The 13,856-nt window shown below is 34.0% G+C and overlaps 1 protein-coding gene across 4 annotated transcripts in view; it reads left to right on the forward strand.

The window, feature by feature from the left end:
- Nucleotides 1–13,856, forward strand: part of LOC137236585 (uncharacterized) — a 112,077-nt gene that overhangs the window by 59,720 nt on the left and 38,501 nt on the right. For 2 of the 4 annotated variants that reach the window (XM_067759350.1, XM_067759351.1), the window contains one exon: nucleotides 7,878–10,443. The exons of the other annotated variants lie outside the window; for them this stretch is intronic. In XM_067759350.1, the coding sequence (XP_067615451.1) occupies nucleotides 7,878–8,870 (993 nt within the window). In that variant the 3' untranslated portion in view covers nucleotides 8,871–10,443. Of the gene's footprint in view, nucleotides 1–7,877; nucleotides 10,444–13,856 lie in introns of those variants that run through there. 4 annotated transcript variants of the gene reach the window in all.

The raw sequence follows: 13,856 nt of genomic DNA on the forward strand, positions 1-13,856 counted from the left end.
AGCCCTTTCGAAAATTTAAATATGAAAGTAATCCTCGAGAAGGTTAGGTGTATAAACTTAAAAATCCTAACAAAAAGTTGTTCTGAAAGTGGGAGATAACTAATGCGAAGAAGCATAAATCTTGAGCGATTGAATAGACGAAAACGGCTTAAACGGTTTGTAACAGGGTTTGAAAATGCTCAACTATTTTCAGTACTACATAATTGGCTGAATTCAAATTTGGAAAATATTTCAGCAGCAGAAAATAAGCAAAGTAAAAAAAAAATTTTTATTTTACTTCAGAAAAAAAGCTTGTGTTTTGAAGCTGTAGGTATTTCATAATCAATTATTTTTAAATTTAAATTTTTTCAGTTTTTCAACAGCCCAAGTAATGTTTCACACAGACCTGTTAAATAATGATTACTAATGGTAATGATCAGCCGTTCCATTGATTATTTTCTTTAAACGCCATTTAATGATTACCTGCCATTATTTTCTGTTTTTAATGATTATAATAAAAAAAAATCATGATTTTTTACGATTATTGAAAAAAAAATCAAAAATAATCAAAAGTAATCAAACAACAAAAAAAAGAAATGAAAGTAATCGATTATTTTTGATTTTTTTTAATTTTTTTAAATTTTTTTGATTATTTTTCCGCTTTGTTGAAAGAAAAATACATACAAGTACATTTTAGGATGCAATAATCGTAACCGCGTACCGAGGCGAATCTATACATCAGAAATAATACTGGCGTACAAGTTAAAATGCAAAAAAAACACAGAAGTGTAAAAAGTCTACATGTACCACATAGGGTTAATTAATTTGTTTACATTTGTTTGACATATGTAATAGTCTCTTACAAGAGAATCACATTTAACTGCCAATCACATTTTGTTAAATTCACTGGTAGAACTGCCACTATATTCTGAAAAACATCTTCAAAGTTAAAGAGGAAAGGGCTGCTTTTTATTTTAACTACTTTTTGTAAACAACGTAATATTTTTTTTTTGGCTGCTGACGGATGTTCGTTGATAAAGCAACACAGTGGAAAGGAAAAAAAATGTTCATTAACGGGCCGATTTTGAGCGTTACCGGTAAAATAGTACCCAGAACATTATGTAACCGAAAATCGTTACCAGTTCTTTTATTCGCGATTCTGGCCAAAGTGGTAACGCTGTCATCACCGAAAAACTCACCAATGTCTGTGGTGAAATTTGCAAGTTGGTTTTCTTCGCTGTACCCATGGCGGAACGATACAAAGTGGCAGCATGCGACAGCTGAATATAAACTTTTTTATTTGATTTGATACATCAACTTCCCGCGCAGTACGATTTTGACATTCGTCCATCGAATTTACAAAAACAAAGTACATGGAATTTTTATTTATGTTTGTAGCTATGTCACCATGCTGCCACCTTGTATGGTTCCGCCATGGCTTTACCGAAAATGTGTTACTCGTACATACGAGGCTAACGAATAAACGAGACGATGCGTATATACGTACATATATACATACGTGTTTACATAGCTATATTGTAATTTATTCTGTGAAAGTACATAATGTAAACAAATATATAATATATATTTATATAATATATAATATATAGCAAGAGGCAACACTTTTTTACTATTATCTTTACTTATTTGAACTTACAATTCTTTATTTTTCAGTTTTGCCTTTTTCTAAACAACAGCTGTTGTGTGGTTATTTCGATGTAACCACCTACTTTTGTGGGTAAAAAATTATCCGGCTACTTTCGCGGATAGAATACCAAAAGGGTGTAGAAGTTTCCACATGATTTCGTTACCGCGGTGAAGAATGTTGTTACCACACTAGAATCGGGGCGTAAAAGAAATTGTAATTCCATTAAGCTTTTGTGTGCAATTGGTATAACACTTAACCCGCATACTTTTTTCGTAATGGTGTATGTATAAAGGGCTAATTAATGGTGACTTATCCATAACCAGATAAAACAGCTGATTGAACCAACCTTATGGAAATCAATGTAATCGATTAATTGTGCCATACCATAACGCTTAAGCCATAACCATATCATAGCCATCCAATTGATTTTTGGTTTTTCACCATATCCATAACCTAAAAATATTTGAGTTGGTGAATTTATTAACTTTTTGTATATTTTATTTATTGTTTTGGATACGTTTTGACTAAGAGACTTATTTTTTGTGGAATATGTTTGTAATTTTTAGCATTTTCCTCATTTTTATGAAAATGTCAGCTGTTTAAGGTTATGGCACCATTAATCGATCACAATGGAGATGTTTATGGAAATGGGTATGGTTACGACTATGGCGTTAGGGTTAAGGAAGTTTAATTGGCCCTTAATGCATACTAAAATTTCAAAATGTAGCAGTATTATTTTTGTGTGCAACTATTTCGCAAGAGAAGATAAAGTTAAAGAGGAAAGGGGTGTTAACCGGTGCATACAAAATTCAAGTACAGATGTGCAAGCTCGTAAAAAACACATCAAATAAGGATGGGCGATATCAAATAATTTAGTAACTCATTTAATTGGAAAATGTCTCAATTTTTGTTCATTATTCAAGAAATGCTGAGTGCCCTTATTTTTCTTTTTGTAGCTATAAATAGACTCCCCGAAGATTTTGAGGGTTTTGATGTATGTGAGTAAACATATATTGCTCAGTACACTTGCTTTTGCAGCTACAAAGTGTTCCATGAGGTACTTGAAGTCGCTAGAGCCTCGGCTGCTAAAGAAACGGGATTCGCCACCTGTAGGTGAGATATAAAATTCTGCTGGAGAAGCTATAAATTGCGCTGGCAACCCCTTGAAAGGGTTGCGCTACACGACTCCTTAAATCATTTGGGTTTTTTAGTCGCCTGTTACGATAGGCACGCTGGACGCTGGATGCGTCGTTAGCTGGCACGTTCCCAGAACAGTCGGGTCTAAGTAATGGGACGACCAGTATTGATATACGGCCAAAAACTCAACATAGCAAGGCTACCAAGCAAGTTTATACAGTGTTGTTTTTTCGAAACAAAAACAATATGGCTGTTGTAAAAACTAGATATGCGCCGCCGATTTTCGTCGTTTGTTGTTCATGTCTAGGCCGTTTCTTGTTCATTTCCAAAATTGGTCCGATATGGTCAAAAACAGTACCAACGGTTGCGCATCACTGCCAGTTATAAGAATACAATAAAATGCAAAATTCAACTCGTTTAAACCGTTAAAAAGTTGTTTTAAAAAACAGGCGCCAGTTCAACACGGATTTTGCATCACCGATTTCACCAAGCTATTTAAACAAAACACTAAAAGAAAAGTTATATAATAAATATAAATGCTCACTTTGCATAATTTTTTCAGAAAATTAATAAAGAACAATGAATTCAAATAAAACGACCCAAGTCGCACGTGTTTTCAAATGGTCCTCAAGCTATTAAAAAAGCATGTAATCCACAAGAGGTGCAGATTTTATCAAAAATTATGTATCCCGATGGGCAAAAGAATAAGAGAAATCGGTGATGCAAAATCCTTTAGTAGCTTCCAGGGATTTAAATACTCCCTTGAAATTACTCTCATCTCATACGTAAGTTGAAGATATATGTACGTATGAGAGGAGTTTGAAAAATCACTTGGCCTTATACTCAAACATCTGTTGTTTATTTGCGAAACTGTAAAATAGCGTCTAAAATGCTAATTTAGATTTTCACACTTTATCATTCTACAGCCAAGTCTCCCGGTTTGACATTTTTTTATGGTTACGGCCCTATACCCAACTAGTCCCTTTGGAGTGAATCACAATGATTATAGCCTATCAACCAAGTTAAAATATCACCTACACGTTACGGCTCCTGTTACAAATGTGAATACGTAGGCACATCTATTCACCAGATGAGGCTTTCTCCTTCCTAAGAGGACTCAAAGTGGTAAAGCAAAAACTTTCCCAATACAGTCGAACAAACGATCAGGTGTGCTACTACCTTAACATAGAGGACAGTCGAACTAATGAACTTTTATATCGGAAAAACAACATTTTAGACTGAGCATATAACCTTAACATCTTCCAACTCAAAATCTGTCGACTTTCATTCTAAAATATCGAACCAGGGTCCTTGCAAAATAGAAATTATGTAGATGCGCCGAGGATTATACGATTTTCACCCATGAGTTACGCAATGATATCATAAGCTGTCTAATGATCATCCTTGACCAAATAGTTACTCCCTTACGTTGCAAGGTGTTTCTCGGATGAAGCTCAGCGTGGCGCGACAAAAACATCCGTCAGAAAGTCTCCGGAGCTACACCAACAGCCGAAAAAACTGTATGCACCCTTTGCCGCACAATAGGCCAGCATTGATGCTAATCGCTGAAAACTGTGCCACGAGAATCATGACATGTCGTCATTTGTACGTGAACAGCAAGAAATCACAAATGATTTAAAGAAATCGTCTCGATAATGAGTATTAAGAGTTAGCCTAGAACATTTCCCTCCGTGAAACTACGTTTTGCACATGCAGGGGCTATTCTGTCCAATACCGACTATGATACTGTAACGAATTTCGGGAAATTCCACTTATTCCAAACCTTTGCTAACGTTCGAATCGCTAAACTGTTGAATAAATAACTCCAATATTCAATAATGCAAAATGGTCTTTATTATACTACTTTTAAAGTACTTCACAATAACACTTATACTTCACAACCAATAGCGTGCTTAAATCAAAACTGATTAGTCATGCTCAGCTTACGCTGCTTTTATACTCTCGGTTTCCTCGATCACCCATTTTTCCAAAGGTCTAGTAATTTCGCGAACTTCATGCTTGGTTACCAGCCATATACATATATATTTGTAGTTTGTAGCCATATGCGTGTGTATGCGTGAGTATTACCTCGGCTGATGATTACATGTGTTTGTGAGTATCTCTTCGTTGCATTGTATGTATGTGTGTAAATGATGATTGATTTGTTTACGTACATACGAGTGGCTGCTTAGTATCAGCTTCGTGATGCTAATATTCGTCACAATACCTATTGCTTTCTATTATCGAATATATGGGATTTAAAGGAGGCAACTGGATAAACCCGTAATTCTGAGTATTATTCGAACTGTGCTTATTAAGCCGTTCATTTAACGGTTTATCCGGAACACTTTCATGAATAATTAAACGGAAAAGAACTTTCCGAAATTTCAGAATAAGTTCCTTAAAATCTTAAGAAAATAATGGTAGAAATTTAGAGCTGCGTACTGCAAAAGTAAATTCGACAGACGAAATTTTTTTAACCCTTTCTGGAGTCTCATTTTATATAGATTTTTTGGTTTTCTGAAGAACTACACTGAACCAAAAACGTACATGTTTTCTTAAGAAAAAGTTTCATAGAAATTAACTCCGATTTTTTTCTTAAATTTTAAGAAAAATTGCATATAATTTAAGAGAATTTGCGTATGATCTAAGAAAAAATTCATAAAATTATATTTATGACAAAACTTCGTTCTCATAATATAAGAAACCATATTCATTAAGCTGCTTGACTAAATTTGTTCTTAGATAATAAGAATTTGTTCTTAAAATTTAAGAAATTACGTACACAAACTTTTTTACTAATGAACAGTTCTTACCGTATAAGAACTGTTTCTTAGTATTTAAGAACTCGTGCATACATTTAACTTGCGTATGAAAGCGTTCTTACAATCTAAAACATTTTTCTTAGAATATAAGAATTGAAACATGAGTTTGTGTCTCAGTTAACGAAAGAGTAAGAAAACGTTCATAGATTTTAAGAAAGTTTTCTAAGAATACAAGAACTGTTCTTATTTAAGTATATATTAAAGAAAAGTTTCGTAAAATCTAAGAACAATTTCTTGTAATTTCATAAATTTCATAGATTAAAAGAACATTTTCTTACGAAGCGCTGATATAACTGTTTTTGTGTGAACGTGTTTAGTATACATAATTTATTTGCACTTATGCAAGTGACGCGAGAATATCTCCTAAGAAACACTGAATTTACTTTTGAAAAATTAATTTGTGAGTGCTCCGTACAATGATCAAGTGTTTTCTATGTGCAGAAAACTTTTTCGTTACTGAAACCTTGATTTTTCACCGAAAAAAAATTCATAAACTCAAAGAATTCGATGAATATCGTTGTGCTAATTGTCGTCAGCTCTTTGGGAGTTCTCATTCCTACAAACGCCACATCAAAAGACACATTTGAAAACGAACAAAGACTTCAACTTTATCGGAACCAACAAAAAGTCATACGGAGGCAACTTCATCTACATCAATACCAGAAGGGCATGCGACAAATATGCTATATTCAGTAAAGGAAACACCATTATCACCTTCAACAGCTGCAGGACACCATGGGACTAATTTATTGTCGTCATATTCAATAAATAAATTTACTTTCGCTCCTGGTGCTCCCCAAGAACCAACAGAATCTATTAATTTAGACGAAACCGCTTTAAAGTTTATATTTTACCTTCATTCGAAAGCCAATTTTTCCAGAAAAGATTTGTGTGACATTAAAAATTCGTTGCAAACTCTATTATTCAATCCCATTTTAGAAGTATTTAAACAAATTATAAATGAAAAACTGAAAGCTAATTTAAAAGCTAAAAGAGAGTTTTTGGCTTCTGTGTCAAAATGTACAAACTTATTAGAGCCATACAAATCCGAATACAAGCTATTTCAACATTTCGACATATGCTACAAATGTTACCATATTTTTGATTTAAAGTACCCTGACGACTCAATCCATTTCTGGAAATTTATCGAAATGTACTTTTTCAACATGTATTCTAGTACCTCAAAAAGTTCTTCAAAGGCTAGTATACTACTGAGTGATTTAAACAGTATGGAGTCGTAAACATAACTATACTAATGAAAGACTTTTGACAATATAATGCTTTGAACAAAATGTACCTAACTACTTATAATTTTAAATTATATTAAATACCTTAACTAACTTGAATTTTAAACTCAAAAGTATTTTCAATACGAAATGTACCTAATTACATATAAATATTACCTTTTGTTAATGAAAGTATATGTATCAATTTAATCAAAGTATTTGAATTTCAAACTAAAAGTATTTTCAATACAAAATGTTCGTAATTACACATAAACATTATCCTTTGTAAAATGAGTTATATATTAACTATTTCAAAAATTGCATACAAATATTGATTTTCATTAATGAAATTATATTTTTATTGCATTAAAACTTTCATGAATTTTAAACGAAATGCCATATATTTATTTAATTCATGTTCATATAAGGTAAAAGTAGTTACATAAATTTAAAGAAGGGATTCTATATTGTATGAATACTTTCTTAAATTTAAGGAATGTTTCTTAGGTCATAAGAATAACGTCATACAATTTAGGAACGAATTGATGCATTCTAAGAAAGAGTTCTTATATTGTACGAATATTTTCTTAAAATTTAGGGAAGAATTACATAATTTTTATGAAGTACAATTTCTTGTAAAATAAGAACTTTTTCTTGAAATTTAAGAAATATTCTTAAAAATAAATTTCATGGATATCTTAATGTATTTATATTCTTAAATTCTATGAATACGGTTTTTGGAGAGGTTTTCAATGAACATTTCTTAAAATATACGCACTGTTTCTTTGTATACATGCAATTTTTTCGGTTCAGTGTACATCCGGTGTTTAAAAACTACATACGGGTCTTAAAAAGTTTATCAACAGGTGTGCGTTCGAAATTCGCTCAACGAATAATAACTTTTCCCCCACTCACATCCCTTGAATAATGAGTAAAAACTAATTTGACACTCAAATATAAAAAACCCTACTGGTGTCATTTTTATTTGAAAACGCTCATTTAACTCAAGGTATAACATCACATAAATTTTTTCCATATTTTCTTATACAATTTATTGAAAAGGATCATATGGTGGATACTATTTATAATGAACCTGAAGGCATCGTTCGTAAAGAAGCTATATGTGCTCTTGCACGTTTAACGAGGCTAAGCAAAATTCCAACCCGTTATAGCGATACTTATTTTTCTATAATTGCATACGTAATTGATAACGATTTATACTGGGAAGCGAAAGTTGAAGCCATTAATTGTTTGAGATATCGAATTTGTTATTTGCTAACCAATGAGGGTATGCTTGATGGCACCTTTCCGTCTGTGACATTTTCTAAGGAGAAGAAGAAAATAGTTCAACTGAATCCGAGAGAAGTAAATCTGCGATTTTTCAAAGTACTTACAGAACTTTCACAACGTGGCGTCCTTGGTTTACTATTAAAATCTATACAAGATGATTGCGACATCGCTGTAATTCGTGCGTCAAGGTCTTTAGCTAAAAAAATGCTTAATAAAATGGAACAACATAATTTTACAACCTTCGAAGATAAAATGGAGCCAACAAGTAACAGTAACATTTCCAGTACAACAAACTTTATCAATCCTTTAACTGCGAACATTGCCACAAGTGATAAAGTAAAAGTAGAAGAGAGTAGCCCTAAAGAGCTATTCAGTGGTGATGCTAAAATTCTCGAGGTACTTGATTCCGATGAAATAATCGAGTCTATATTAAATTCACAAGACATAAATTTATTGGCTGAAACATATAACGAAAATATGAATATAAACGAACAAAGCGGAAATTCTGAGGCGATGGAGGCAAATTTACCACAACGCCGAAACAATAAAAGACGACAAATTGATCCACTTTATTATAAAAAATTCAGTATCGTTGGTCCGATTGAGTTTGTTGCTGCACTTATGGCTATTGATTTCGAGGAGAAAACTGACAAACAAGATCAATGGTTTTTATGTGACGAGAACTTTGCCACACTTTTGGACGAAATTTTATGTATGGTTAAACCCGAACAAAATTCTGAATCAATTTCGGCAGATTGTTATTAGTTTTGGCAGTAACAGTTAATAAGCATGCAGCGTCAATTTATTGTTCTACCCTAAAGTGAAAATAATTAATCTTGAGGTAGTGAATTAACCAATCTTTAGTGGTTAGTTCTACTTCATTTTGGCAGCATTCTAGCGAACTAGAAACATGGAGTTGGCATTCTATCGTTTCACACCTTTCTGCACTAGGTCGTCTCTAAAAAACTAGGATTGTGATTATGACAGTAGCTTAAATATTTTTTCATCCTGAAAACGATTAAAGTGATATTCATACCTTTAAGCCAATTTCTTTATTTTATTTAGTTTATAGGCAGTTTCAGTTAATTTCCGATTTTCAATTTTCATGTCAGATTAACTTAAGTTCAATTTCATCGTCCGATAAATTGCGTGCATTTACTGTGAAAAATTAATTATTTGTGCGATGGAGTGAAAAATTAATTAGTTGTGTGCAAAACAGGCGCCCTTTATGTGATAAGCACATAAAAGCAAAAACGCAAGCGCATTTTTGCGAAAAAGTAAAATGTAAGAAAAAAGCTGCCGGCCGATAATCGGTTGCAATTTTATCACCAGCCCGGCCAATTTCATCAGCTGATTGCAATTTTTTAGGTTTATCGGTGGCTGTGTAAGCGTACCCATAGACTTCTATATAACAAAATGATCTGGGCGAAAAAAGAAATTCATTTGGCCATGTCCGTCCGTCCGTCCGTAAGCACGATAACTTGAGTAAATTTTGAGGTATCGTAATGAAATTTGGTATGTAAATTCCTGGGCACTCATCTCGGATCGCTATTTAAATGAACGAAATGGGGCTATAACCACGCCCACTTTTTCGATATCGAAATTTTCGAAAAACCTAAAAAGTGCGATAATTCATTACCAAAGGGATAAAGCGATGAGACTTGGTAGGTGGGTTGACCTTATGACGCAGAATAGAAAATTAGTAAAATGTTGCCCACTTTTAAAAGAAGATAATTTAAAAGTTTTACTGCTGAGAAGCTTTTAATGGCAGAAATACACTAGGAGTATTTCTCGGGCCTTGAACACATGATTTTTGATGTAGTAGGCAATCACGCTACCACCGCATCACGGCGGCCGCATTAACTTGAGTAAACCACTCTGGTTAAAATTTAAGATGCTTTGGCGTAGATTGGAAACTAAATAAAATACCAAGGCCAGGTTTTTCAGTAGGAGTTTAAACTACAGTTGGCTGCTTAAGCTAAGATGAGCAGCAAAATTTTATGTTATCGAACAAGGTGACAAGGTTAAACTCTAGTCAACTTTAACTGAAGTTAAACTCGCACTGAAAACCAGACATAGGTAGTCAAATTGAATGCAACGAAAAAAATGTATGCGTAGTTTGACGTAAAGGGCCTGTTAATGGTGACTTAACCATAACCAGATAAAACAGCTGATCGAACCAACCTTATGGAAATCAATGTAATCGATTAATGGTGCTACACCATAACCATATAATAGCCAACCAATTGGTTTTTGATTTTTCGCCATATCCATAACTTAAAAATATTTGAGTTGGTGAATTTATTAACTTTTTGTACATTTTATTTATTGTTTTTGATACGTTTTGACTAAGAGACTTATTTTTTGTGGTATATGTTTGTAATTTTTTGCGTTTTCTTCATTTTTATGAAATTTTCACGATTTTTAGGTTAAGGCACCAATAACAGAAGCCAATTTGATATTTTAAAATGCCTGGATGTTGGTTTTATTATTTGTTTTATTTGGATTTTAGTTTTCCACGTTGTCGACGCTTTTCTCCTCTAGTCGGAAGTGCTCCGCCATCTTCTTCTATATTAGTATCTGGTGTTGCCAATATTTACAGAATATGTTGTGCTTATAGGGTTACCCTTAACTAACCTTATACTACGTTTACAATCTAACCTTATTATACGTTCACAATCTAATCTTATACAACGTTTACAACTCGGCCATTCCTGGCCATGGATCGCCCTCGATCCTATGTATAAATATATTAATGGCAATTAAGCTAAAAGATCAGCCACTGCATCCTCTCTACCAATGTCGCAGTTATCGGCTTTACTCACCCCATCTCCGAATGCGATGGGCTTCAATGACCCCATCATATGGAAGCTGGGTCAGTAGACAATTCTCAATGTCACGAAAGACATAGCGATCATTCCCTAATACCTTGTGCACTACGTAAGGTCCTTTATACTGAGGCAAAAATTTCTTATTGACACCTACGGCCGTATCAACATTTTTTATGACTACGTAGTCTCCCACTTCATACGTCTTTCATTTTGTACCAGACGCGGAGAGCCGTTTTGAATCATATTCTTGCCTATTTTTAATTTATTTGGAGGCATTTTCCCGTATAGTGACCAAGTCTCGATTTGCATCGGAATATAGTTTGTCCTGAAAGTATTCCGTGAATTCATTAATTAAAGTTCCTTTTTCCTCCACCCCAAATAGCAGCCGACTGGGTGTGTCACGGCAGGTGCTTGAACAGAATTATTTATAGCGTATTCAACCTCCAGCAGCTTTTACACCAGTCGGCATGGTTTATTGGATCCGTTAATTTCCCTAGCTTTGTTTTAATAATCCTATTTAATCGTTCAACTTGCCCGTTGGCTTGTGGAGAGGCGACAGCAACCTTAACATGGTATATATTTCGTTTGGAAACAAAATCGGCAAATTCCAAAGATGTAAAACTTGTTCCTCTATCACTAATAATTCTTCTAGGGCGACTGTAGTAGCTAAAATACTTTTCAAGTGCGGCAGTAACTTCTCGAGTGCTAGTGGATTTTATTGGATACAATTTAACAAATTTAGTAAAGGCATCAACTACCACTAATATGTGCTTCCTCTTTGAGTTTATAGATGGTAATGGACCAACATGATCAATATGCAATGTATCAAACGGAAGTGGAACTTTTGGAATTGCATGAAAATTTCTCTCCTTGGCCCTGGGTTGAGTTGCGTACATTAGGCATTTTAAACAGTTTCTAACAAACATTTCTACCTTTGCTTTCATATTTGGAAACCAATAATACATGTCTAGCTTACTAACTGTCTTATCAACGGATTGATGTCCCAATTTTTCGTGAACCACTCGTAAGACATTTGTTTCCATTTCGGAGGGTACATAGAACCTCTTTTTTTTTGTCGTGCTTAATCTTATATATCAAACCATCTATTAGATCAAACCCTTCAACAGTGCTTTCGGTGAGACGATTTCTCAAGGAAGCAATAGTCTCATCCCTCTATTTGAATCTGAAGTTCTACTTCGTTAGTATCTATAATTAATGCTATCTCTGCCCTACTTAAAGCATCAACATGTCCCATTGAGGCTCCTTTCCTATGTTGTATTTTATAATTGTAGTTCTCTAGTTCAAGCGCCCACCTAGCAATTCTTGAGTTCAGCTGCTTCCTTTTTAAAGTCATGGCTAATGAGTTGCAGTCTGTGATTATTTTAAAAGGCATACCTTCCAAGTAAGTTCTGATACTTCTTAAGGCGTAAATAATCGCTAAAGTTTCGAGTTCGAAACTATGGTACCTGGAATCAGCGCTTGAAGCAGTCTTTGAAAAATAAGAAACTGGATGGAATTTTTTGTCTCTGTAGTAAGACAGCACCAAATCCAATTGTACTAGCATCACAGTGCAATTCTGTTTCTCTGTCACGGTTGTATATTGCAAGGACTGGACTGTTGGACAGTCGAGATTTTAGTGCATTAAATGCATTGAGGCGATTCCCATCGAAATTGAAATTAGTTTCTCTTAAGAAGGTTTTGAAGTGGCTTGGCTATTTGCGAAAAAGACAAAACGACAAAAATATGAAAAAAGTCCTAAACAAGACTGTAGTTGTTTCTGATTGACGGGCATTGGGAAATCGCGTATACTCTTAATATGCGAATCATTTGGTCTGATACCTGATTGTGATACTTCATAGCCCAAGTAGTCTATTTCACAATATCCAAATTTCGATTTAACAAGATTTAGGTGTATTCCTCGCATAGACAACCGTTCCAAAACAGTCTTAAGTGCATCTTTGTGCTCTTCAAAATCCTGCCTGGCAATAAGAATGTCGTCCATGTAGACTATAAGCGTCCTATTTTCAATCAAGTCACGAAATACGCTGTTAATAAAGCGTTGAAAGACAGCGGGGGAATTTTTTAATCCAAATGGCATTTTAAGGTACTCGTATTGACCATTCGGTGTTACGAAAGCAGTATACGGAATCGAACCAGGTTCCATTTGTATTTGGTGGAAACCACTCTTCAAATCTAATAACGAAAAAAATTTTTTATTTTCATGGAACTCAATGCAGTCATCAATTAAAGGTAAGGGGTAGTTATCCCTAACTGTTATCTTGTTCAGGGCCCTATAGTCAATGCACAAACGAGTATTACCATTTTTCTTTTTCACCAGCACGATTGCAGAGGCATACAGAGAGTTACTAGGCCTAATAATATTTTCCTTTAACAGCTCATCTACCATTGATTGAACCTCGTTTCGTTCTGAATAAGAAAGTCGTCTGGGGTTACAATGAAATGGGACATCAGTTGTGAGATGTATCTTCATTTCATACTTATACGGTTCGACCTTAATAGTGGTATTTAAATAAGTCTCGTCAATAATTTGTTTTCACTCTAACTGGCGACTTTTCAATAACTTTATATCTACGTCGATATCGTTATGGGACGCTATGTCTATACCGAAAACATCTGGTATGTCAGTATCATCATTTGCATAATTTGGAAATATTTTTGGCTCATTTCGGCTTCGATAACTACGGCATGGTTTTCAATCACACTTACAAAATTAGTTATTTCCTCGGCATTTGGTTTCATCTCAAATTCTCTCTTAACCGGTCCATCGAACTTAACTTTAACCAATTTTATGTTAAACAATTGTAAAAAGTCACGTCCCAAAATAACTGGCAAAGACATATACTAATCTGATACTATTTTAAGTTCAACAGCTTTTATTTTATTTTTAAATTTTATTGGA

The sequence above is a fragment of the Eurosta solidaginis genome, chromosome 1, assembly GCF_040869045.1.
Source record: "Eurosta solidaginis isolate ZX-2024a chromosome 1, ASM4086904v1, whole genome shotgun sequence".
Taxonomy (NCBI): domain Eukaryota; kingdom Metazoa; phylum Arthropoda; class Insecta; order Diptera; family Tephritidae; genus Eurosta; species Eurosta solidaginis.